Raw genomic sequence first — 26432 nt, forward strand, 5'->3', positions numbered from 1 at the left:
CAACTCCTCATAGTGTAGTACAGGGTTATGCAATTAGTGGACCTCCAGCTGTTGCAGAACTACAAGTCCCATGAGGCATAGCAAGACTCGGACAGCCACAAGCATGACACCCAGAGGCAGAGGCATGATGGGACTTGTAGTTTTTCAACAGCTGGAGGTCCGCTAATTGCATAACTCTGGTGTAGTATATAAAAACCAGGATCACATTTCTTTAAAAACAGCCAGGGTACTCACATTTTAGCAAATAAAAACAAGCATATCAGAAGCAGCAGTCTGTTATGGATAGCATTATTTTCCAACAACAAAGATGGCCGCAGTCGACACGTGACAGCGTTGTGACATCAGAGCTCCACCCTACGCAGCGTTTTGTCCAATAGAATGTCGTCAGTGGTGCCCCGGTGAAGGGGGTGCACTGGGACCTTCCGTCGGGGCAACGCTCTAAGATGGGAAAAAAAATCACTTTGGGAGATTTATTTTAACATCCTTTCGCACCTTTGCGGCAAGAAGGAAAAGAAAATAACCCCAATGGTACACAAACAGCAAAAAATAAGCTGTTAGGGGTTTTAATCAAACCCTACTCTGTCCAAAACGTATCGTTTTGGCTATATGTAGCCAGATCCTGGACTACAGTAACATAGAGAAGAAGACATTTCCCTCTTTACAATCAGTTTACTTTCACTTTCTGCTGTTGTGCTGAATGTTGTGTTGCACTATCCCCTCCAGTCAGGAGAGGGTGAACTATAGCTAGAAAAGCCTATGGATTCCTATGCAGAACGCTGAGGATTTGAAGTCCAGGAAGTAAGAAATCTTGTGAACCTTATGGACCATTTGCACTATAATTTCAAAGAGACATTGGGGCAAGGAGGAGGAGTGGAGCTGCTTTTCTGAGATTGTTCAGCTAGGCTCTCTCTCTTTTGCACTGAGGGAACACTGAGGGAACTGATGGAACTGATGGAAGCACATCTGCTGCATATGGACCAGACAGCTGAGAGGCCAGAACAGCAAAGACACCTGAGGCAGCACAGCACAGACCACAGCGATTGTATCTGCACCGTTGTTGCAAGGAGACCAGAGTATCCCATCACCCTCTACTTCCCACCACTGAAACTCCAGATGCATTCTGTAGAGAGGGGGACCACTTTTTTTACAGCTAGAGTTCACAGCGGCACCACAGGGACTGGTGAGAGGGCACTGCCAATTTACTACATGCTGGTTTATTGAAACTGTTGTTAAGTGCACCAGTGCTTCCTAAATGGCCCCAATGCTATCTGGCAGAAGAATAGCCCCTCCTGTAAAGCTATCCTGCGAGTCCCCTTTGTTCCCTTCTCCCCTTTCCTTCATTTCTATAGACTATGGTCTAGGCCTAGCATAGTAGCCATTATTGCACTTTGGCAGTATAGTTCCTGCACAGCGTAAATTTCGTTTGATGAATCAAGCTATATTACTGCTCACTGCTGTGCTGTAAGTGACTTTGCTACTGTTTATGCTGATGTGGACGGCAAGTGTCATCTCGTGTCTAGTCCTTATTACTAATGACCTTGTATGCTGACTTGTGTTACTACCATTGTTAAAAATGTTTATGCTTACTTTGTTACCAACCATAGAAGGTGACAATATGTTATGTTTCCATTTAACTGCTTCAATGCCTCTTTGATATAGTCTTACTACTGGGTACTAACTACTAAGTATTACTTTTGGTAATTTTCTGTGATATTGCACACTTTATACACTCTAGCTCACCTAGGGGCTGAAGTTCTTAAAGTGGTTGAGGCAAAGAGCAGAGAGCCCATCCTAACGAGCAGCTCCTGTGGGGGATAGCGCTACATAAACACACACTTTAAGCATGGTCTATGCAGCTAAATTTAAAACTAGAGGCAAAATCCTCATTATAATGCATTATATTATTAAGGAGGTATGAAAGCTGCAGAAAATATTGAAAATTACCTTTAAAATTACTTTAATGTGCTTAAGTTCATAGGGGAATTAGCACTTGGGTTTATACATACTCCTTGCACTAAGATGCAAAGAGATCCCTCCAGAACAAGGGTTTATACATACTCCTTGCACTAAGATGCAAGGAGATCCCTCAAGAACAAGGAACAACAAAATTGTACTGCAGTTCCCATGTTCAGATGAATGTGCTTTATCTCCTAGACCAGTGGTTCTCAACTCCAGTCCTCGGGACCCACCAACAGGCCAGATTTTATGTATTACCTTGGGGAGTTGCAGACTAGAATACTGCAATCACTGAGCAGCAAGTGATATCACCTGTAATGTATTTCAGCTATCTTGCAAACCTGGCCTGTTGGTGGGTCCTGAGGACTGGAGTTGAGAACCACTGTCCTAGACAGAGATGTCAGGTCTATTCACTCTTCCACCTTGTGTTTCTAGATATGTAGAAGCTGTGACAGATCCAAGCTATCATGGTCAGATTCTCACTCTTACCAACCCAATAATTGGAAATGGCGGTGCACCCGATACCAAGGCCCGTGATGCCTATGGCCTTATGAAATACATTGAGTCTGAGAATATCCAGGTAAAAGGCCTTGCCATGCTTTAGTTTTTTCCCCATTTCTATGTACTGTATGAACTTTCTCTTTAAATATTTGTATTATCTTGTTAAAATCAATAATTGACACACTGTAAAATGTACAGTCTGGCTGATTTCCCATTGTGATCATGCAAACTCCGTATGTCTGCTGTGTGCTGGAGTTAACATGAGAACTTTGTACTAGATATGGTCAGTTGCAAGGTCAGTTATATGGGTGACCCATAGAAACAAATGTTTCATTTGTATTCACTAGAATGTCCATATTCAATGCAAGGGCTGGATTTAGACATCATGTATACCTGAATAATGATGCCCTTTTGCACAAGCTTTCCTCCCCTGTCTCGTGAGATTTTTTTAAAGAAATAGCTACAGCTAAAATGTATTTTAGGTGAAAATATAATGGCTGTCTTATAGTCACATCTAATTTCTAATTGTACATACCAACAAACAAAAGAAGGAAGATATTTTATGTTTCTTGAATTATAGTGAGTGTTCTGACTCTTAACTTATCCTGCACACATGTCCCACTCTAGTTTGCTGAATTTTGTCACAGATGTCTAGAAAGAGGAAAAAAAGAAAGAAAAGATATGATTACAGTTTGTAAATTTTAAAGCTTGTTACTGCCTATGTTTCAACAAACCTGAGTATGGCCTCTAAGTAGGGATGGGCCAAATACCCCCCAGTTTGGTTCGCACCAGAACATGCGAACAGGCAAAAAATTTGTGCGAACATGCAAACCCTATTAAAGTCTATGGGACACGAACATGACAAATCAAAAGTGCTAATTTTAAAGGCTTATATGCAAGTTGATGCCATAAAAAGTGTATGGGGACCCGCATACTGCCCCAGGGGACATGTGTCAATGCAAAAAAAGTTTTTAAAACAACCGTTTTTTTTAGGAGCAGTGATTGTAAGAATGCTTGAAGTGAAACAATAAAAATGAAATATTCCTTTAAATATTTATTTTTATCTATATTGCCGGCAGTGGTGTATTTAGGTTTTGTGCTGCCCTAGGCCTGACTAAGCTCGCGCACCCCCTAATTTAACTATGACCCACCCCTTCCTGTCAAGGCCACACCCCTTCCTTTTTAAGATCCGCCCTGTCATCTTCATGGGAGGACAGAGGGACGCCACGGGAAGAGGACAAAGGGACGCCGCGGGAGGAGGACAGTGAGCGATACAGCATCTTTTCATTTGGGGGTAAGGGGATATGTGCTGGGTGCTTTGGGAGGTTCTTGCACTGAAGTCGTGTCCCTCCTCTGTGGCTCCTCCTCCTCCTGGCTGTGTACTGAGTGTGTGTGGCTGACAGTGGGGAGAGAGGTGTCGGCTGCTACTGAAAGCCCATCGCCGCTTGTGGGACTCCGGGCGGCAGATGTCCTGGGTGCCCACGCTGGCACATCCCTGTCTGGCCAGTTACTGAAACTCAGTGCCGTAACTTGTTTTGGGCTCTGGGACAGTGGCGTCACTAGGGTTGGCCTAGAGGATATCAGGTTAGGTACTTCCTAATGGCTCAGTTCCTGAGAACAGTAATGAATAATGGCCAACAGGCTCTCTTACCAGATCCGGTGAAACTGCAACAGTGATCCCTCCAGCTGGACGTTCACTCACTCTGGGTTGCCCAGGCCAACTCTAGTCAGTAGTGTAGCATCTCTACCCTGGCAGTGGCTTCATCTTTCTCCCCCTCTGTTGGTGCGGGTACAGCGTGGCTCTCTGGTGGTGCGGGTACAGCGTGGCTCTCTGGTGGTGCGGGTACAGCATGGCTCTCTGGTGGTGCGGGTACAGCGTGGCTCTCTGGTGGTGCGGGTACAGCGTGGCTCTCTGGTGGTGCGGGTACAGCGTGGTTCTGGTGTTGCGGGAACAACGTCTCTCTGGTGGTGCGGGAACAACGTGGCTCTCTCTCTGGTGGTGCGTGGCTCCCTCTCTGGTGGTGCGGGTACAGCGTGGCTCTCTGGTGGTGCGGGTACAGCGTGGCTCTGGTGGTGCGGGTACAGCGTGGCTCCCTATCTGGCTTCCCCCAGCACAGTACTCTCTTTTTCTCCTCCTGTAACCCCCCCCCCAGCAGAGTGCATGCATGCTGGGGGCTGTAGCATGATGTCTGTGGACACACACAGGGCTGCCATTTTTCAGGGATTACTCTTCCCATGATGCCCCCAAAGTCTTCTGATTATCCCTCTGCTGTGGCCAATTATGGGGTGAGAAACAGCATTCAGGAAGCTGGGCAGCGGCACAGGAAAACCAATTAGAGCCGCTCTCTCTCTCTTCTCTCTTCGGCTGACAGAAAGAGGAGGGGGGGGCGAGCGGGGGAGATACACAGACAGCCCTCATCTCTCCTCTCCCTGTCACAGCACTGCTCCATTTACCAGAGAACTCCCCCGCTCGCCCCCCCTCCCCTTTCTGTCAGCTGAACAGAGAAGAGAGAAGAAAGAGAGAGAGCGGCTCTAATTGGTTTTGTCATGCCGCCGCCCAGCTTCCTCCCTGCTGTTTCTCTCCCCATGATTGGCCACATCAGAGAAAGAGAATCACAGCTTTACAGGGGTGGCTTGACAGCTCCTGATTTAACTGCTTCCTGGCCCCATCTGCAGCCGCGAGGCCACTGCACTCCCAAGCTGTACTCCTGATGTGCCCTGCTGTGCGGGAGGAGAGCGGGTGCCGTTTTGGGGGGGGGGGGCGGCTTTTTGCCGCCCCCCCACAAAGTGCCGCCCTAGGCCTGGGCCTTGTTGGCCTAGGCCAAAACACAGCACTGATTGCCGGCTCCCGGCAACATAGATAAAAATAAAGGAAAAAAATGCCCAAATGTAAAAAAAAAACTTTGCGGGGTCCCCCCCAAAATTTCTACCAGGCCCAAGGGGATTTTATGGGGAACTCCACACCTAAATGTAAAAAAAATTGGCGTGGGGTCTCCCCCAAATCCCATACCAGACCCTTATCCGAGCAAGTAGCCTGGAGGACAGGATAGGGTCAGAGGCAAGGGTAGGGCCACCCGCTGATGTAACCAGATGGCCCCACCCCCTCTGATGGCACATGACATCAGAAGGGACCCGGGTCACTCGGTTACGTCACTGGGTGGCCCCGCCCTTGCCTATATAACAGCTGTCACAGCGAAAAGACAGCAGTCGGCGGGACGCCTCCCATCGAGGCAAAGCTTCTTTTTTTTTTTTTCTATTTTTCGGGTCCGTCGTGCGGCGTGATTGAAGATGTATGGACATCGCGGGACACTTTTTTAATGAAGTAATTGTCAAAAACTGTCTTTTGTGGTTTTTACTTTTTGACACTTTTTTTGGTGAATAAGTAGGGGTACAATGTACCCCATACCCATTCACATAGGGGGGGGACCATGATCTGGGGGCCCCCTTGATAAAGGGAGCTTCCATATTCTGATAAGCCCCCACCCACAGACCCCCACAACCACCAGGCCAGGGTTGTGGGGACGAGGCCCTTGCCCCCCTCCCCATGTTGAGGGCAAGCTACCTGGTATGGTTAAGGAGGGGGGCGCTCACTTATCCCCCCTTTCTTGTCCTGCCAGGCTGCTTGCTCGGATAAGGGTCTGGTATAGATTTTGGGGGGACCCCACACCACTTTTTAAAAAAACTTTGGCGTGGAGTTCCCCTTAAAATCTATGCCAGACCCAAAGGGATTTTTGGGGGGCCCCGCGCTGTTTTTTTAAAGATTTTGGCGTACACTGATATATTTATATTAATATTGATACACTGTCTGCACTGTATATATAGTCTACACTACACTGACTACACTGTGTATGTATATGTATATGTATATATATATATATATATATATATATATATATATACTAAACTGCCTGCACGCCACTAACTAAACTGCCTCTAGCTAACATTCTCTCAATCATTACACTATATACGGTCGCCGTGTAAGTAGCCTTATATAGTGTGGGGCGTGGACTTAGCCCCCTGAGCCATGATTTGCTAAAGGCAAATGTTCGGTATTCACTGAACTGGCGAACACCCGATGTTCGAGTCAAACTTACGTTCGACTCGAACATCGAGACCATCCCTACCTCTGAGTGTCATTATGGCAAATACAGCCCTGCTTAAAGGATGTGTATATGGATAATGATATATTGTATGCAAAGTATAAAGCCTGTGTGACTGTACTTAGTGCAGTAGCACCTAATTTTTAATTCCAACCCAGTCTTGTACCTATTTTTTCCTCGATCCAATGAGATATGAGTTGTGCCTGTGTGGTATCCTTGGTTGTGCACTGCTGCTTGTCAAAATCTTCTTACTTACTTCTTACTCCGACCTTCTTATTCCAACCCAACCATGCAAAATGCTTTCTGGCACTGCACGGGCAGAGCATTATTTCCTTAGCTCCTCCCCTATACCTGTACTACCACTCTGCAATCCCACAAATACACATGTTGTTTGTTGCATTCTAGACACCTTCATAAGATTTAATGTGGAGTGTAGGCCCAAGCTGCTAAATAACATTGTGGCAACCACGCTGCAATAGATTTGTAAACACACAAAACTGCAAAATGCTGCAAAACACCCATTATGGGTTAATCTATGCATCGCTATCACTTTAAATATCCTAATAATGCCAGAATAAAAGTAACAATATCTTATATATGTGTTACTGGTAATTACTGATACGTTTTTAATGTTTAATTTTTTTCTTAGGCATCTGGTCTGCTAGTGCTCGATTACAGTCATGAGTACAGTCACTGGGGGGCAGTCAAGTCACTATCTGAATGGCTGCATGAAGAAAAGGTTTGTATCAGATCCTCGCTGGTTCTCAGGGGGAGAAATAAATTGCATATGCTTTATACAAATTTTAAACATCTACACATATTTTTTAACATTTCTTTTAATCAAAATTTCTTTAAAAAAAAAGTTTTTTACCTACTTATGTTAGCACTATGGCCTTCTATAATAATAATAATAATAATAAAAAAAAAACTAAAATGTTGCAGGGGTGAGAATATACCGGTAAGTAGTGTCACTACTGATTCACAAGCTTGTAGCTTGTCAGTCAGCACCTGACCACACCTAGTCCGGCTCACTGCTTTCTGGATTTGGAGCGATGTCTCTGTAACTTAAACCCTCCCATTGTGAGCTGCAGTGCCTGGGAGGGGGAACGCGTGAGATGTAAAAAAAGGAGGATTTGGCTCAGTCAGAGAGAAGAAAAAGAAAGTTTTGTTTACTTTATCAGCCTTGTGCTTCATATAGTCACTGGATTTGGTCCTGTTATATAGGAACCTTTATTTGTACTGCATATTTAAATATTTGATTGAATTTTATGTACAGCACATTAAAGAAAAAAAGGATATAGTACATTTCTTACTAAAATCTTACACATGCAAACATAAACCCATAAGACATGACACATCAGGAAAAAAACTGTATTTGTATTTAAGCCCTGGTTCACACCAGTGCAGCTTTGAAGCCAACTATCAGCGCAATTTCATGTGCGGCTTGCTGACATCTGTACGACTTCAAAGCCAACTATCAGTGCGATTTCACATGCGGCTTGCTGACATCTGTGCGACTTCATTTAACAGATGTCAATGCAAGTCACACTGAAATCGCACAGAAACAGTGCAGGAACCTTTTTAAAATTTCAAATCGGTGCGACTTGTCATGCGACTTTGAACTGCTAAGTCGCATGAAACGTTGCACAGCTGGGAACCAGGACTTATTGTAAAGGATAGTGGGTGGAGACAAGGCAGTTAACCTTTTTTTCTGTCCCAGTAACCAACTGTGTATCCTTAACAATTGGTTTATAGCACAAAAAGAAATTACAGCCTAATCTTACAAAGACATTTTTTCAAAATTGTATTGTGCAGTTTTTACACTTGTCAGCCAACCTCAGTGCGATATCTATCTTTGTATGAAATGCAGTTTGAGAAGCAAAAAGAAAGCATAGCTAGTCAAGCTCGAAAGAAATAAAAGGTTGGCCACTGCGCATCAAAGCCTTTTTAAAACAGAAGGTATTTTAACGCAAAGTACATATATATATATATATATATATATATATATATATATATATATATATACAGTATATATTCAGATTGGTAGTGTTAAGGTTAAATACCCAGATCCAACAATATAAGAATTGATTTTATATTTGCAACAGGCAACTTGTACAACATTGCCATCTTGTGGCTATTTAGTTTTAATGCAACATATCAGAACCGCACGAGGAATAGAACATACATTTTTTAAGGGCTTAATTGTAATATGAATACTGCAATTAAAAGGGTCTTTTATTTATTCTCAATTTTGTTGCACCAATCTTTCTCCAATTATCAGCAGAAACAAAGTCCAATAAGCCTTTCAGTTTGCACATTGTTGCAATATACTAAACCAGGGTAGGACAAGTAACAGGGTTGTTGCATTATGCCCCGTACACACGGTCGGACTTTGTTCGGACATTCCGACAACAAAATCCTAGGATTTTTTCCGATGGATGTTGGCTCAAACTTGTCTTGCATACACACGGCCACACAAAGTTGTCGGAAAATCCGATCGTTCTGAACGCGGTGACGTAAAACACGTACGTCGGGACTATAAACGGGGCAGTGGCCAATAGCTTTCATCTCTTTATTTATTCTGAGCATGCCTGGCACTTTGTCCGTCGGATTTGTGTACACACGATCGGAATTTCCGACAACGGATTTTGTTGTCGGAAAATTTTATCTCCTGCTCTCCAACTTTGTGTGTCGGAAAATCCGAAGGAAAATGTCCGATGGAGCCCACACACGGTCGGAATATCCGACAACACGCTCCGATCGGACATTTTCCATCGGAAAATCCGACCGTGTGTACGGGGCATTAGAAAGTGAAAGTCTGGCATTACATACTGTATATGCTATCCAGATATTTCAAGCCACACTAAAATGTTTGTCCTGCCATTAAGTAAAGAACAGTGTAGGGTTAAAGAGGAACTTTACTCAGCCCCCCAATCCCATAAGAATCACAAGCCATGGAGAACTGGTAGAGACCCAACACCTCCTAGAATGGCTACATAACACATCCCAGGAGGCAATTTGTAAGATGTCATGCATGGGAGGAGTGGAAGGCCTGATGTCATCCTGGCCTAGTCTAAGATTTAGCAAGTAAAGAAAAAAAAAAAGTTTTTCAAATAAATGTATTTTTTTGCTAATGTGTAAGAGGGAGGGGGAGGAGGCGGGAGTCAAAATTTTTACTCCAATGTGTAATGTGTTGACTTATTCTTAGCAATTATGTCAAGGTTGTATGTCTGGTAATGGAGCAAAATATTAGCTGTATCATTTAAATCACAACTGAGACACAGGACAATTTAAAAAGGCTCACCCTTGTTTTAATTAAATCAATAAAACTGATATCTTTCTAAAATAATGCACTGTACTAATAGATCCTACAAAATGCACATAAATTCAAATAAAACTAAGAAATATATATAGCAAAAAATAGAAATGAAAAAAAAATATAAGTAACATGTGTATAGGTAATCCACACTGTGCGATGTTAATGAGCCAAAGTCTGCAATCATATATTAAAGTCACTACTTCATGAATGACCTATCACTAGTTTACAAATTTCCAATCATTCCAAAACAAACAGACAACTAATATCCAAAGTGCTTCTTCATGCAATACCCTAAAATACCCAGTGATGGCAAACCTTGGCACCCCAGATGTTTTGGAACTACATTTCCCATGATGTTCATGCACACTGCAGTGTAGTTGAGCATCATGGGAAATGTAGTTCCAAAAGAGCTAGGGTGCCAAGGTTCACCATCGCTGCCCTAAAATCTTCATATAATCTCAAAATCCTGTCTCCTCCACTCTGATAGACAGACACCCACCAGTTCAAATTGCCCACTTTTTTTTCCAAAGATAGGCTAATAAAGCTCTGAGCTGCAGTAATCCAGGCAGGATATGCAAATCTTCCTCTCCCTCTTTCTCCATGGCATTTGTATCATAAGAGCATGGAATGATATGGCTAAAATCAAGTATTTATTTAAAGCAATTAGGCATACTCATAAGCACACACTTACAGATTACATAACATATGTCAGTACACAGGCTGCTTAGGGACTTCTCCTCCCTCTCTTCACAGAGCTCAAGCCAGCTACCTTGCTTCTCAGCATGTCTCCCTGGCTCTCTGCCTCACAGATCCACATCCAGTTGCTGCTAGGCCACTTCCGATGCATTTCATCATCAAAATTACTTTATTAAGAGTATGTTCTAGAGGTGATCATCTCCCATATTTTACTGTCAATGCAATTTGCCAAATTGTTTGCTTACTGATTTTCCTCCTTTCCCATTTTGCAATTCGGTCTATTTAGGAAACCTTGTTCAAAGGTGAAGTTTCAATTTTTAGTCCTTTGTTCTCCAATTTTTGGTCCCATCATACTGTAACTATTTTTTACATATTGTTAAAATGTGTTGGATATATAAAGTGGAAACACTGGAATTGCATAAAAAAACAGTGCTATATATCCCTGTTCCTTTCCTTCTGTAAGAAATTGCTGGTTTTTGTCCTGGTCCATATGTTTTTTTTTCAAACCTTTCACCATATCACCCAGTATTATTCTCCTCTTTTAAAGGCCAATTCATCTAAACATCAGTTTCTGGCACCGGGAAAGTTAGTCTATGTTTTCATAAAACCTAATGCTAAGTCTCCATTAATTTTAACACATTTTTCTCCCTATTAGGTTCCTGCACTTTGTGGGATTGATACCAGAATGCTTGCAAAAAAGATCAGAGACAACAAGGTACTCTTACTTTTGCTTATTTAAAATGATATTATTATCTTTCACTGTGTCTAGCACTAAAGAATGCCAACAGCACATATTTAGACATTTGTAGTTCTTAGCCACAAATTGATATTTTGAAAAATGTCAGCTCCTTAAAAACCTACAAATTCTGCCAAGTGTAAGTGCAAAATGTACAATGTGTCAACCTTGAAATGCATAATAACATTTTCTAACTGCATTAAGAAAAAACAATAAAATATGTACAATGCTCTGTGTTATTGGTATTCAAAAAAATAGTTTCAAGGTAGGGCCGTTGGAACACTTTTTTCAATGGGATCTGGAGATATAGTGAAGTGGGGATGCAGGCATATTTATTTTAATGCATATAGCAGGAACAATCTGTTCTACTGCCTAGGACCAGAAAATGACAAGAGTGCTTATTAGGGCTTTCAGATGGGGTCTTGTCTTGCAGCACTGATGGCAGGCCACCGCTAACAGCCCAGGCTCTGGTCAAGTTAGTAAAATAAAATCCAACCTGTCAGACACTGTAAGCATTCTATTATAAATGTTTTTACTAACATTAGCTATCACTTGCTTCCTTAATTTAGTTTAACTTTGTAACTAGGTGTCCTGACTTCTTGCTGACTCTACTGTCCTAGCTAAGCCTTAGCTAAGTTCTAGTCTATGGGTGTTTTTCCCTAGATACTGTATATATATATATATATACTCACAAAAGTGAGTACACCCCTAACATTTTTGTAAATATTTTATTATATCTTTTCATGTGACAACACTGAAGAAATAACACTTAGCTACAATGTAAAGTAGTGAGTGTACAGCTTGTATAACAGTGTAAATTTGCTGTCCCCTCAAAATAACTCAACACACAGCCAATAACGTCTAAACCGCTGGCAACAAAAGTGAGTACATCCCTAAGTGAAAATGTCCAAATTGGGAACAATTAGCCATTTTCCCTCCCTGGTGTCATGTGACTCATTAGTGTTACAAGGTCTTAGGTGTGAATGGGGAGCAGGTGTGTTATATATGGTGTTATCACTCTCACTTTCTCATACTGGTCACTGGAAGTTCAACATGGCACCGCATGACAAAGAACTCTCTGAGGATCTGAAAAGAGCTCTTTGCCATGAGGTGTCATGTTGAACTTCCAGTGACCAGTATGAGAGAGTGAGAGCAATAACACCAAATTTAACACAGCCGCTCCCCTTTCACACCTGAGACCTTGTAACACTAACTAGTCACATGACACCAGGGAGGGAAAATGGCTAATTGTGCCCAATTTGGACATTTTCACTTAGGGGTGTACTGACTTTTGTTGCCAGCAGTTTAGACATTAATGGCTGTGTGTTGAGTTATTTTGAGGGGACAGAAAATTTTACACTATTATACAAGCTGTACGCTCACTACTTTACATTGTAGCAAAGTGTTATTTCTTCAGTGTTAAGATATAATAAAACATTTACAAAAATGTGAGGGGTGTACTCACTTTTGTGAGATACTGTATATATATTATACATATATATATATATACACAAGCTCAAAGAAGCAAAGATCTTATTAATTTACAATGAGAGTACATAAGAATTAAAACAGAGATGATATGTAAGTAAATTATGTATGTCTGGCCACACTTTCTGTATCGTGGCTGGGCTCTCAAAAAGGAACAGTCAAAATGGCCTGACTCTGCATTTTATAACACACACAAACACCATCCACATTGACACTCCTATTTGCCCCATGTATAGTCCCCTGTCCAATCATCAATTATCAGTAAATTTCAGGGATTAGGCCACTACCTTCAATATCCTCCAGCAGATGGTGTTGTCACACTGTGGGCAAATTTCTTGACCCAGGTCAACATTTTCACCACAATTTAACCTTTAATCTTCCAGTTGAGAGAAAACCATTCACGTATTCTCATCTTCATCCCAACAGGAGGTACATGGTTTGCCCTTTTATCTCCATAACCCACTGCAGGGCAGGGTATGGGAGGACCTTCTCCTAGGTGATGAATCCTTAATTGCGGCCTCCCGTCATGAACCCCCTGCTGTGCAATACTGTTCCACTGCTTTTTAAGATGGCTTTTAGCAGTTCCTAGATGGTTTATTGATTACCAGACAGTAACAATCCAGAAATGTCTGATATGAAATTTTTTTTTAATTTAACATCTGCTAGGGGCTGTGACTTCTTCAATATGTTCTATCCTGCTTTATCAGAGACCCTAACTTCTTGGCTACCTGACTGTCAACCCAATCCCCTCTCCTCATTTAATGAGAACACTTTGGTGATCACTAAGAGCACTGGGTTTGGAAAGGGTAAAGACAGGGGCTAATTCTATAAGAAAGCTAACCCCTTAGTGAAAAAGTGAAACGAAATCAGAAATGTACACACAGATAGTCTTCTGGCTAATAAAAGTAGTCAGAGGCACTTTGTATTAGATGAGCTTAAGCAGGATGTTTACATTTAAATGGTTGACCCGTTAATATTAACTGGTAAAGTTTTGGTGTAACTAGTAATTATCATCAAGGGCACATGTAGCACCAGTGGGATTATGTGAGTGAGGTGGAATGTGACTGGTCATTTAACTTAAAGTAAACCCCATTCATGAAATCTGACCTAGGCACATATATCTATAGTGTTTACGTATCTCTTTCCAAAGCTTTAAGTGGCATGTCTTCCTGCATTCCTCTGTTATCAACATGATAACTTCTGACAAGTTCTCCGACACAGGAGATGAAAGCAGCTGGAAATTTGTGTCGGGGAGGTAACCTGAGCAAAGTAATGCACTGGGGCCCCTACAAACCTGTCCCAATTTTCGCACCTACTCTCAAGAATTAAATTATAATTCCTCACTGTGCCCAATATTGCAGCCTCACTGTGCCAACATTGCAGCCTCACTGTGCCAACATTCCAGCCTTACCGTGCCAACATTGCAGCCTCACCATGCCCCCATTGCAGCCTCACCATGCCCCCATTGCAGCCTCACCGTGCCCAACATTGCAGCCTCACCATGCCCAACATTGCAGCCTCACTGTGCCCCTTGTAGCCTCACTTTGCCAACATTGCAGCCTCACTGTGCCAACATTGCAGCCTCACTGTGCCCCTTGCAGCCTCACTGTGCCCCCATTGCAGACTCACTGTGCCCCTTTCAGCCTCACTGTGCCCCCATTGCAGCCTCACTGTGCCCCTTGCAGCCTCACCGTGCCAACATTGCAGCCTCACCGTGCCCCCATTGCAGCCTCACCCTGCCCAACATTGCAGCCTCACCATGCCCAACATTGCAGCCTCTCTATGCCAACATTGCAGCCTCACTGTGCCCCCATTGCAGCCTCACTGTGCCCCCATTGCAGCCTCATCGTGCCCAACATTGCAGCCTCTCTATGCCAACATCGCAGCCTCACCATGCCCCCATTGCAGCCTCACCGTGCCCCCATTGCAGCCTCACTGTGCCCCCATTGCAGACTCACTGTGCCCCTTGCAGACTCACTGTGCCCCTTGCAGCCTCACCGTGCCAACATTGCAGCCTCACCGTGCCCCCATTGCAGCCTCACCCTGCCCAACATTGCAGCCTCACCATGCCCAACATTGCAGCCTCTCTATGCCAACATTGCAGCCTCACTGTGCCCCCATTGCAGCCTCACTGTGCCCCCATTGCAGCCTCATCGTGCCCAACATTGCAGCCTCTCTATGCCAACATCGCAGCCTCACCATGCCCCCATTGCAGCCTCACTGTGCCCCCATTGCAGCCTCACCGTGCCCCCATTGCAGCCTCACTGTGCCCCCATTGCAGACTCACTGTGCCCCTTGCAGACTCACTGTGCCCAACATTGCAGCCTCACTGTGCCCTTTGCAGACTCACTGTGCCACCATTGCAGACTCACTGTGACCCCATTGCAGACTCACCGTGCCCCTTGTAACCTCACCGTGCCCCCATTTCAGCCTCACCGTGCCCAACATTGCAGCCTCACCTTGCCCAACATTGTAGCCTCACCGTGCCCAATATTGCAGCCTCACTGTGCCCCTTGCAGCCTCACCGTGCCAACATTGCAGCCTCACCATACCCCCATTGCAGCCTCACTGTGCCCCCATTGCAACCTCACCGTGCCCAACATTGCAGCCTCACCATGCCCCCATTGCAGCCTCACTGTGCCCCTTGCAGCCCCACTGTGCCCTTTGCAGACTCACTGTGCCCCATTGCAGACTCACTGTGCCCCCATTGCAGACTCACCGCGCCCCTTGTAGCCTCACCGTGCCCCCATTTCAGCCTCACCGTGCCCAACATTGCAGCCTCACCTTGCCCAACATTGTAGCCTCACCGTGCCCAACATTGCAGCCTCACTGTGCCCCCATTGCAGCCTCACCGTGCCCAACATTGCAGCCTCAGCGTGCCCAATATTGCAGCGTCACTGTGCCCCTTGAAGACTCACTGTGCCCCCATTGCAGCCTCACTGTGCCCCCATTGCAGCCTCACCAGGCCCAACATTGCAGCCTCACCATGCCCAACATTGCAGCCTCACTGTGCCCCTTGCAGACTCACTGTGGAAGAGGAAGGAAGGGGAGAGCCGGAGATCACAGAGCAGATAGCCGCTGTTACAGCTTACATGAACTTGCCTCCGCTCCACAGCCCTGCCTACTCCTGACCCTGCGCCTGTGATAGACAGAACACATCCCAGCATTGGACCAGCATTCTGTCTATTGCAGGCGCGGGGTCAGGAGGAGGCGGGGCTGTGTGTGACGGTGAGCAGATGCAATTCCAATAGCTTCACTCTAGATCGTCAGTAACTATTAAAGTGAAGAGCGGAGTAATGGGCGGTGTTTATAATGTAGGGCGGAGCAATGGGCGGTGTTTACAATGTAGGGCGCAGTAATGGGCGGTGTTTATAATGTAAGGCGGAGTAATGTTTGGCATTTTATAATGTAAGGCGGAGTAATGGGTTTCCCGCCTCTCAGGTCTCCATCCTCAGACTTGGGCTTCCCGAAGATTTACCTGTATGTGATGACGTCACGTGTATACAAATACCCGCCCTGTCTGCTCCTGATTCGCTCTCCCCATTTTGAGTCCCGCCCCCACACTGCTTTGATTGGCTCCAACGCTCCAGTCTGGATTCCAGCTGGTGGCCGCTGCCAGTGCTGAGTTCTCCAGGGAGATAGAGAGCGGAGAGTAGGACACAGGTGAGAGCTGGGCGGGGGCCAGAGTGAGGCTCCGACCGGCCCTCCGCTCGGAAAGACGGCCCTGGAGGTAATTTAGAAATAGATTAGCTTGTCTATTCAGAGCACTGCTCTGCAAGCTTCTTTGTTCCTCTGCCTATGTGTGTGTGTGTGTGTGGGGGGGTGCCATTCCTCTAATCAGCTCACACACAGTGTATACCCAGACTCCCCTCCCACTGCTGAAACTGGAAGAAAAATTTCTAAGGCCATGTGCACTTTCTAAAGAATGTAGAAAGGTGAAGACAGCAGATATACATGTAAAACTTATGTAGTGAGATTTGTTTCATCTCTGTGTATCATCTGAGGCTATTAACTTTACTGGGTATATGTGAGGATTTACATCCACTTAAAGTGTGCCAAGCAGAACTGTAGGGAAGGACTGTATTTTGGGTAAGAGGGTATGTGAAAAGGACGCTGTGGTGGACGTAGAGATATTATTTGACTGATTGGTATTTCATTAGTTCCCACAACATACCCACAACATACTAAATACTTGTAAAAGTGTAACTAAAGCAAAAACATAAAATTTTTTTTAGTGAATGGTTAAAATCCTGTTTGTTTTCTATTGCTATCTTGTTTGCCGCTAAGGGCATTCACTCCCCCTGTTTATCTTGGTGACCATTGTCACTGGGACAGAAAGTGTTGGGTAATCCAAAATGTTACAATTGCCACTGGAAGTGAAGAGAAATCTTCCAGTGGAGACAACCCCATTCTGGTGATAACTGTCTAATAGAGGATCATTTACTGTTGTGTGACAAGGAAACACACAGACAGAAAAAAAAGGGCATTTTTTCCAACAACCTGCTCTAAGCAAGTAAAAAGAACTAAGCAGCTATGTAGGGGCTTTAGGAGAAAGTAAACTTCCATCTTTAAATTTTACCTACAGGTAAGCCTATAATAAGACTTACCTATAGGTAGTGTAATTATCTCCTAAACATGCACCGTTTAGGGGATATTTACTGTACATGCAGCCAGTGACATCACTGGCGCATGAGCTCTGAAGGAACGACCACCTGTGCTGTTCCTTCAGAGCCCTGTGCCGTGACCAGCGGCTCTCGCGCGCAGAGCCGGAGTCTGCGAACCCGGAAGCAAGACGGGTGAAGATGGAAGCTGTCTCCGGCCATGACATCACATCGCGGGAAGGCTTTGTTTTCCGGTAAGTGTCACATAATGTGCTAGTATGCATCGCATACTAGCACATTATGCCTTTGCCTTACAGGTAAGAAAAAAAAAATGTGCAGCTGTTTACAACCTCTTTAAGACTAGAATCACAGAGTGAAGTAGAGAACACAAGCATCCAAAACTTCTGGAAGCTTAGAATGCTAAAGGGTCTGATGGAGGCTGCAGTGCTTGAACAGAGAGAAAGGTAGGAGTCATGGGCTGCTGAAGAGGTATGTATGCTATCTCTTCCTTTGCAGGAAACTGCTTTGAGCATGTTTTGGAGTGACAATTTTGCTTTCAGCTAAATACAAAACCACCATCTAATTAATGCATTCAAACTGAACACTGCTCCTAGATTGCTCTCCCTAGAGAAGAGCACTTCCATTAGGCAACACCACTAGATCTAAATCTCAAACAGAACACACTTTTTTTTAAAGTGAAGTGAAACTCTCAAAAAGTATTTTTCCCATAGCAAAATGCCAAACTATCAACCTTTTACACTTTACAAAATTGAGCCCTTAATATATATCTAAACATTTATTTAAAAAAAGTTTATTACAATGTTTTATAATCCCTGTCCCAAGGTGATAATAAGATGATTTGCAAACGTTGCTTTTCATTTTTATGCTAAGAAAATAATTAAACTTGTTAGCTTATCTGCAGTTCCACGTGTTAACTGTTTTCAAGAGAGCTGCAATATTAAATAAAAAAAAAATAACACTAACCTTGGACTCCTGCTGTTCTATTGTATGCTAATGTTTTTCCAAGCAGAATTGCTAACTGACAGCTGCTATAACCTGTTTCTCAAATTAAAGAACCAATTGTTTCTAAAATATGCAAATAAATGACCCCTTTACAACATGTAAAGAAACCACAACATTTTCTGTAAAAGAAGCTTGCATTTATTATGATTTGGCAGTCTTGCTTTCCTGTGAGAATACCATGGTGCACACACATCTCTAACAATAGGATGCCATTAAAGAAAACCCGTAGTGGGTTTTTACATATTTCTTTCCTAAACTAAAATTTGTTCTATATTTCTTCTTTTAGATAGGTAAATACACAATGATGTATAATAAGATTGTTTTATTCTCATTTTGAATGAGCTGGTAGAGCTTTGGCCTCTTTTCACTTGTTTTCTTGGGCCTTCTTTTCTTTTTTATTGCAAAAACATGTTTACTGATCTCACTGGCTCAAGGTGAAATAGATCCACATAGAGAACCTGAAGGCACTAACACTTTTTTGGTTGCTCTAAGGAAATCATATTACCTACTTAAAAATTTCAGGTAAAAGCATGTTAAGATAAAGCATTTTAAATGCTCACTTCTCCTTATCATAAATTATATTGTTTTCACTTTCAATTTAATGTAACATTGAGTCCCCAGGCCCCGCAGATCAGCTTCTGCTGTGAATTAGCAGTAAATCTGCTATGGGGCAGTCAGGAAGTGGTTAACTAAATGTAACTACTTCAGGAAGAGTTAATTCCCCAGCACAACCCTCTCGCTCTCTTTGCATGTCATAGCTCTCTCCTCTTCTGGGAGTGTTCAACTACTGTCTGTGCTGGCCAAGCTCTTCTGCCCCTCACATCTCCACATAACCTTTTATGTAGCTGCCAGGGGAATACTAGAAAGTGTCACTTTGAGTCACAGCTCTGAGTCTCCCAGGGCTGTTGACATCACATCCAAGATAGAAGCAGTCTTAGGGCTTATGGATGTCTAAACAAGGAAGGCTTTTATAGGTAAATAACCTAAATACATTAAATACTCTTATGAGAAGATGGTTGTTAAAATGAATGGTCAGGCCACAGGATCGCTTTATGTAAGGTGAGATTGCGTGTTCAGCTGGAATTCACTATTTTTTTTAAATTGCTATTGTAGCATTGTTATGGTGTACTATGAGAATAGCAGTCTCCCAGTATAGGAACTGCAGCAAGTTTTTTGTTTATAATGTACTAGCTGAAAGAAGAATTAGAAAGGTAGTCTAAAAACTTCCATTGTCCACCGTGAAGCCCCTCTATCTTTAGTCAGTAAGATGTGATAATCATACCATATGCACTTACAGACAGACCAGTATTTCTGTTTCCACTTGGTGACATAAATCTTCATTATGAAAGTGTTATAACCTTAAAGAAGCAATGTACCATTTGCTATCCAAAGAGAAAAGGTTAAAATTGAGAATGATTAAAATCACTATCGTTAAGGAAGGCCTGAACTGGCCTGAACTGTGGAAGAAGGACTAGACACTGGTATGCCCTGTAATCTCCTTGCAGTTCTATTTTTTCCCATTACTGCCTCACCGTGCCTTATTTCATCCTGTGGGGTTGATTTACTAAAGGCATATAGCCTGTTCACTTTCCAAGGAAAGTTGCCCCAGAACTTAGTGAATTTTGGGAAGTTTCCTTTTGGAAAGAATACCAAAGCACATGCAATGAAATGTTTCCTTCCACATGATTGGATGATGGAATCAACTGAGCTTTAACTCATTCACTAAGCTTTAGAGAAAATTTGCTTGCAAAGTGCAACTTCCCTTGCAAAATGAACAGCCCATTTGCCTTTAGTCAATCAACCTCTGTGTCTCTGTGTGGAGGCAGCCACCTTGGTAGAGACAGGGCTTTGCTTCCTCTTCCTCTGAGCTGCCGCCTAATGACTGCTGTTACAATAGCTTGTCGAAGAATAATAAAGAAGCAGCAGGAGAAATTCAGAAAGCACAGATCCACTGACTGAATAAAGCAGAAGTATAAGGGTTCTTGTAGTGCAGGTTCTCAGACCAGATTCCTTTCCGGCAAGGAAAACAATGAGAAGCACAGTAGCGACATCACCAAATCTCACACCAAGCACCTGGAAGACAAAGTGCCTTCAGCCGCAGTCTTTTTTTGTTCAGCCCAGCAGGCTATCCTTTGTTAGTAGAGCGATCTCCCCTGCTGAGCTGTTATGTTCTGACAGAAGGACGCTCCCCCGAACATTGGGTGGTGTTCCAGCTTGCGCGTCAGAAAGAACCTGGCTGCTATACACACAGGCCGAATGTCGGACATTTTTTCTTGAACCGCCTGATGTCGCCAGACATTCAGCCCGTGTGTACTAGGCTTTAAATTCACACTGCATATATACATCTATAAGTTTATAAGCACAGGAAGTGCACTGCTATTTTTCTGGAAACATTTCAGGCAAAATGTACACATTTTCAGGGTGCTGCTTTAGCACAATTATTATTTCTAGATGTTCCCCAAAATATAACAAATCTTCACTTAGAGTTCAGGCCCACTTTAATACTAATGTTTGCAATTTTTTTCATAATGGCCTAGTGTTATACAATGTGATCCTAGGGACTAGGTGCACAATTTGTATGGGTCATTGACCAGAAAGACTCTTCTAGAGAGAAGCACCCTCTTCCTCATTACAAGACTCTAATTATAAATAATTGTTATAATTTGAAGATGTTATTAAACCGAACTTGGGTAAACAAGGAACACATGTGGAAATATATGTTATAGGTAGAAATGTTTATAATCATGAGCCATCACAAAGCTAGTCAATTTATCCTGAGCAAATGATGAAAAATGCATAGTGAGTTTGCCTCTATTGAAAACTACATTTCAAGCAATTAATAGATCCAGAAATACAGCTGCAGTTTTATGTAGTTCTCTACTTTTTCTAATAAGATTCAGGTTTGCCCTCGCTTATCCTACCTCCTGAGTTCCCTAATGTTAACTGTCACCCATCAAATTAAATAAACAAATGGGACGTCAGGAGGAGGTGGAACTAAATTAAAATTTTACAATAACATCTTAACAATAAATATATATTTCAACTCTTTCTTTATGTAGGGAGCTGTACTGGGTAAAATTGAATTTGAAGGCCAACCTGTGGAATTTATTGACCCAAACAAAAGAAACCTTATTGCAGAAGTGTCCACAAAGGTAAGACACATTTGCAGTTTCATACATCATTACCTTTCCTATGCTTGATATTATTGAAATGATCTTGGTTTCTATTTTAACCTATCATAATTATGGAGATAAGCTACCATGTATTTGACAAATGTAATATTGTAAACCAAGTTGGTTACATAATTACCTGAATCAAATAATAGTTATTAATGATAAAAATGTCTTCAGTGTGAGGTATAATTTATATTAAACTAGTGAAAGTGGGACCACAGAAGCAATTGTGGTCATGAATACAGTCTGCTGTCTGGTAAGTCTGAGGAGGGACTACAGTGTTAGGGTATGTACTGTACAGTAGAGAAGCACAGTGTACAAGGTGGAGCAATATGGGATATATATATACAGCATAGTTTACACTGTAAACTTCAGTGGACCCCATATTATCCCTGTGTCTCCATTCCTAACCCATACCTTTTGCTTGCTTTGCCCCCCGCTATCCTGATAAGTATTGTTACTGTATCAAGTGTACACCTTGACTGTTCCAAAGCTGTAGAAGCAAGAGCCTATATTCTCTGCTGCCTTTGAGTTTTGTACATCAGTGCAGGGACAAAGTCATCCATTGCCCTAAGGCAGTGTGCACCTGATCATCTTCTGCACCTCAATAGGCAGCTAAGGGTCCACAAATTGGGGTTTATCATGGACCCAGATGTGCAGAGGGTCATCTCCCTCCCAGTCTATGGCCATTGTATGTGACACATACTTGAAAAAACATCCAACATCAGCTGATACACCTGATAAAGGTTGCTCAGCCAATGGAGACAACATGTAAATCCGAAGACAAAAATGCTCAGCACACCAAGAATTTCAGATTTTTTTAGATCTTAGTTGCAAAACATAGAAACATGCAATAAAAAACACTGATGTTTCTGAGAATCACAGGTTCCCTTTCCCAAGGCAGCCTCTCTCCTGCTGCCTCAGTCTGCAGGACTCAGGAAGTAGTAACATCACTGAAAGGAGAGGTGTGAGGAGGGCGATAAGAGAGTAAGAGGGGCCAGTCACACAATGTTTGTGTTGCCTGCCTCCCAACCACTACAGTAATGCTATCATTAAAGTCAAAGCATACAGTTGTTATTTAGGTGAGCTGCAAGGTTTTCAGAACATTTCTGTTGGCTAACTGTTGAGCCAAGAGCAATGTTGAAGGGGGCCAGGAGAGAGGGCATGTTCCAGCATTACCCAGAAGTAGTGTACTACTGTTCTGGACTGAGCGACCAACATAGCATTGGAGGGGGGGGGGGGGGGGGGTTGGGGCGGTGGGTGAATAATTAACAGAAAGGGAAATTGTGACAGTTAGGGATTGATTTACTAGAGACAAATAGACTGTGCAATTGCTCCAGAGCTTAGTAAATGAGGGAGAGCCCTGCTGAAATCATAAATCATGTGCAAGTTTTTTTTTTTCCTTGCAAGTGATTGGGTATTCTCTGCAAAGTGAAGCTTTAACTCATTTACTAAGATCTGGAGCAACTGCATTACTAAAGGCATCTGTCTATTTGCCTTTAGTAAATCAACCCCATAATGTCCATAAGCAAATTAAGTAAATGCCCAGAAGTCTCACATGGTTTCATAGGAAACATTGCAAGCAGAGCAACATAATCTTTAGTATAATGTCAAAAGATAGTCTGGTCACTACTGCTTTAAAATTAATAGAACTAAGAAATTAGTTATTTTGCTTCTTTGCAATGTCAGAAGCAGTTTTGGCCTTTAAAGCAGAACTCCTGGGGTAGGACAGTAAAGCAAAATATGCTGACATCATCTGAAAACAAATTGAGTCATATACAAGATTCAACTGGTATTTATTTATTTATTATTATTCCCAGCAGGGGAACTTCGTGTCTTCTGTCCCACTGCTGTGTACCTTCATTTCATGACCTTAATTGACATCATGCTTTAGCTGAGATTTTGATTCTTAATTTACCTTGAACTCAGTTCCAAACGTGGAGGGCTCACTGCCCAATTAGCAATAGGGTATTGATTGTGCAATCAGTTTACTGCTAGCAGCTGCAACTGTACAGCTTTTTAGGTATCATACAAACAAAATAATATACTTTCTGAAGTAAACAGTGATGATAGTAATGAGAGGGTGAGGATGAGGCAGCTACACACATACAGGAAAAATTCTAACTGCCCTGGGAAAGATGACTATTGCAGACAAACTAAAGCCCAACTCTGGGCCGAAAAAATTACCTTTCCTTCCCCCTCACCTAGCTTATATGTGTTAACCTTTTCTGGTAGCAGTAAATGATCTAAAGCTGTGTCTGTCTCTCACATGCCCTCATTTCTAAATGCTGAAGGACCCTGTAATAAACCTGTCTGACAGCCATGGGCAGTGACTGATCTGCAGTCACCAGGAAGCAATATGGGTACTGCAGAACAGACCCTTCACCCTCCAAAACAGAAAAAAGGAGACCTAGGACCTGACTTGTCACTGAGACAGATTTATAGACATGTAATTGTTTTTTTTTTTTTTTCAGATCTAGACTTAGAATTTTTTTTTTTCCTCCCTGGAAATGATCTCTAAATGTTTTGTACTTTAGAGCCTTAAAAGGTTTAAGGCTTTCAAAAAGGAATTTACTAAACTGTTAAGTTTGAATATATTCCACTTTTACTGGCAATCTTCACTACCAAATCAAATATCATGCAATTTCAGAACATCATGTAATTACCCTAAAATCTTCTTGAGCTTAGCATCTTGAAGAGTAGCACAATCATATTGTTAGTATGCATTGTCCTGCCTTGGGCTATATTGAAGACAACCCATTTAATCATCCCCGTTTTACAGTCACCTTAATAAAGAACCTGGTTTTGTAATTTCATGGTTTATTAGGGAGGTTGGCTGTCTGAATGCATTAAGAGGCTGACACATTTTCACTTGATACCAGGCGCAACAGGAAGTATGTTCATAACTTAAGCTTGAAGGCTCTTAAAGCCATCTAGTAAAATAAACTTGACAATAATGAAATTTACCAGTGGCAATAATTAGTGAACGCAGTAATCTGTCTGCATCAGTGATAAACAGCCGCTTAATATAAATCAGCGTGAGGTACATTTGTTTTCAGCAAGAGCCAAAAATTGATTTCTTAACATCTGCTTCTGCCTCTTTCATTAAAGTGCTATTCACACCAATAAAGCGGACTCAAAATATTTTAGCAGATGAAGTTTGGATATAGAGATTATAAAATGTTTCCAGTTGATGTTCAAGGTGTCACACTTAATCATAGGTTTCCTACAAGGCCTAAAGGCTTGTTTAAAAAGAAATCACAGTAAAATGTAAATGGATTCATTTTGATAAGACAAGGAATGATTCATAAAGCACTGTAACCCCTTGCAAAAAATTAGAATCTACAATTTGCTGGTCAAATTGGCCATATTAGTACGCACGGCAAACTTGCACATTCTGGCAGACTTTACCCCTTGTTTGTCCACCTTCTGTGATGCAAGGATTGCATTCCCCCTCTGTTGTCAATGTGGCCATCTTCTCCCGGTCTTCTCCCAGACCAGTGTACTAGGTTTTGTTCATAAAGAATCAATAAATGGTTTAACTATAGTTTTTGCCCAAGAAACACAAACAGTTATTCAATAAGTAAAAGAGTAGTGTTCAATGTTTAACCATAAACCAATAACAGTTGTTTGGATTTATTCTTTTAACGATATAACTAAATCAAAATCAGATTGGTTGCCAAGGATTGATGCGTTTGCATTTCAACTTATTTATTCAATATGCATGACTTATGAAGATCAGGCGGTGGTCACGATGATTGGCTACCTCTAGATTACCCACATAACTATCATCACTGAAAATGAGATTAAAGAGAAACTGCATTCTGCTGACATAATTTGTAATAAAACATATTTGCCATTATGAAACTTTCCTCCAACCACTTTGCATATTATTTTATATATACTGTGATTCTATACTTGCCAAATATGCTACATAAATCTCCCTCCACTGAGTCTGGCTGCAACCATTTTAACTGTGGGCAGCTGAAGCTGCTGTCTGTTCACTTCCTGGATTTACACAGACACACAGAGGCACACCTCCAGCTCTGCAGCCCTGTAGCTCTCATTGTCCTCTTATGACTCATCCCCCTCTCTTCCTAGCAAACTCTCACAAGAGTGAGAGAGAGAGCTGTGCATAATGTCATAAGCCTAGGCTTTTTACCAGACAAGAAACAGGAAGTGGGCTGTATTTACTGGCAGAAAAAAAGTTTTACTATCCAAAGTTAAAACAACAAGGACAGAATATTTAATAGATGGAAAGATGAAAAAATGACTGAAGGTCCGCTTTAAGAAAATCAGCCTTGGAAGTGGAATGCCTTCGGCAGCTCCTTAGCCCTGTTTCACACCAATGCGGCTTTGAAATCTCGCTACCTCAGCTCAATTTCATGTGCAACTAGCTGACATCTGTGCAACTTTATTTTCACAGATGTCAATGCAAGTCGCACATGAAATCGCACAGAAATAGTGCAGGTACCTTTTTCAAAGTCGCTGCGACATGAGTTGCGGCGATAACTTAAATAAGGTGTTTGGTTTGAATACCCGTTCATGTGCAAAAGAAATAAAAACAAAAACATTGTTTTCCTTGTACATGATCTGATGATAAGAGTGAATGCAGCTTCACCCTTACTAAGCTCAGTGAACATGTACTTTGCTGAGTTAACGGTGTCTACTCCTCAATGACTTTAAAATCTAGTTAAGCGTTACACCCCCTACCATGGGTTCCTGTATGACCTATGTTTGCTGGTGATGTAAATCCAAAAATGTGTTACTGTTTCTGTAAGCACCATGGATATCTCAAAGGTACCCCATAAAGCCCTTTTTGTCTATTTTCTAATCCTT

At 42.4% G+C, this 26432-nt stretch overlaps 1 protein-coding gene across 1 annotated transcript in view; it reads left to right on the top strand.

Moving 5' to 3' along the window:
• Positions 1–26432, top strand: part of CPS1 (carbamoyl-phosphate synthase 1) — a 172762-nt gene that overhangs the window by 18434 nt on the left and 127896 nt on the right. The window contains exons 3-6 of the mRNA XM_073633558.1: positions 2392–2536; positions 7207–7296; positions 11228–11287; positions 21480–21572. Of these exons, the coding sequence (XP_073489659.1) occupies positions 2392–2536; positions 7207–7296; positions 11228–11287; positions 21480–21572 (388 nt within the window). The remainder of the gene's footprint in view (positions 1–2391; positions 2537–7206; positions 7297–11227; positions 11288–21479; positions 21573–26432) is intronic.

The sequence above is a fragment of the Aquarana catesbeiana genome, linkage group LG06, assembly GCF_042186555.1.
Source record: "Aquarana catesbeiana isolate 2022-GZ linkage group LG06, ASM4218655v1, whole genome shotgun sequence".
NCBI classification, from domain to species: Eukaryota; Metazoa; Chordata; class Amphibia; order Anura; family Ranidae; genus Aquarana; species Aquarana catesbeiana.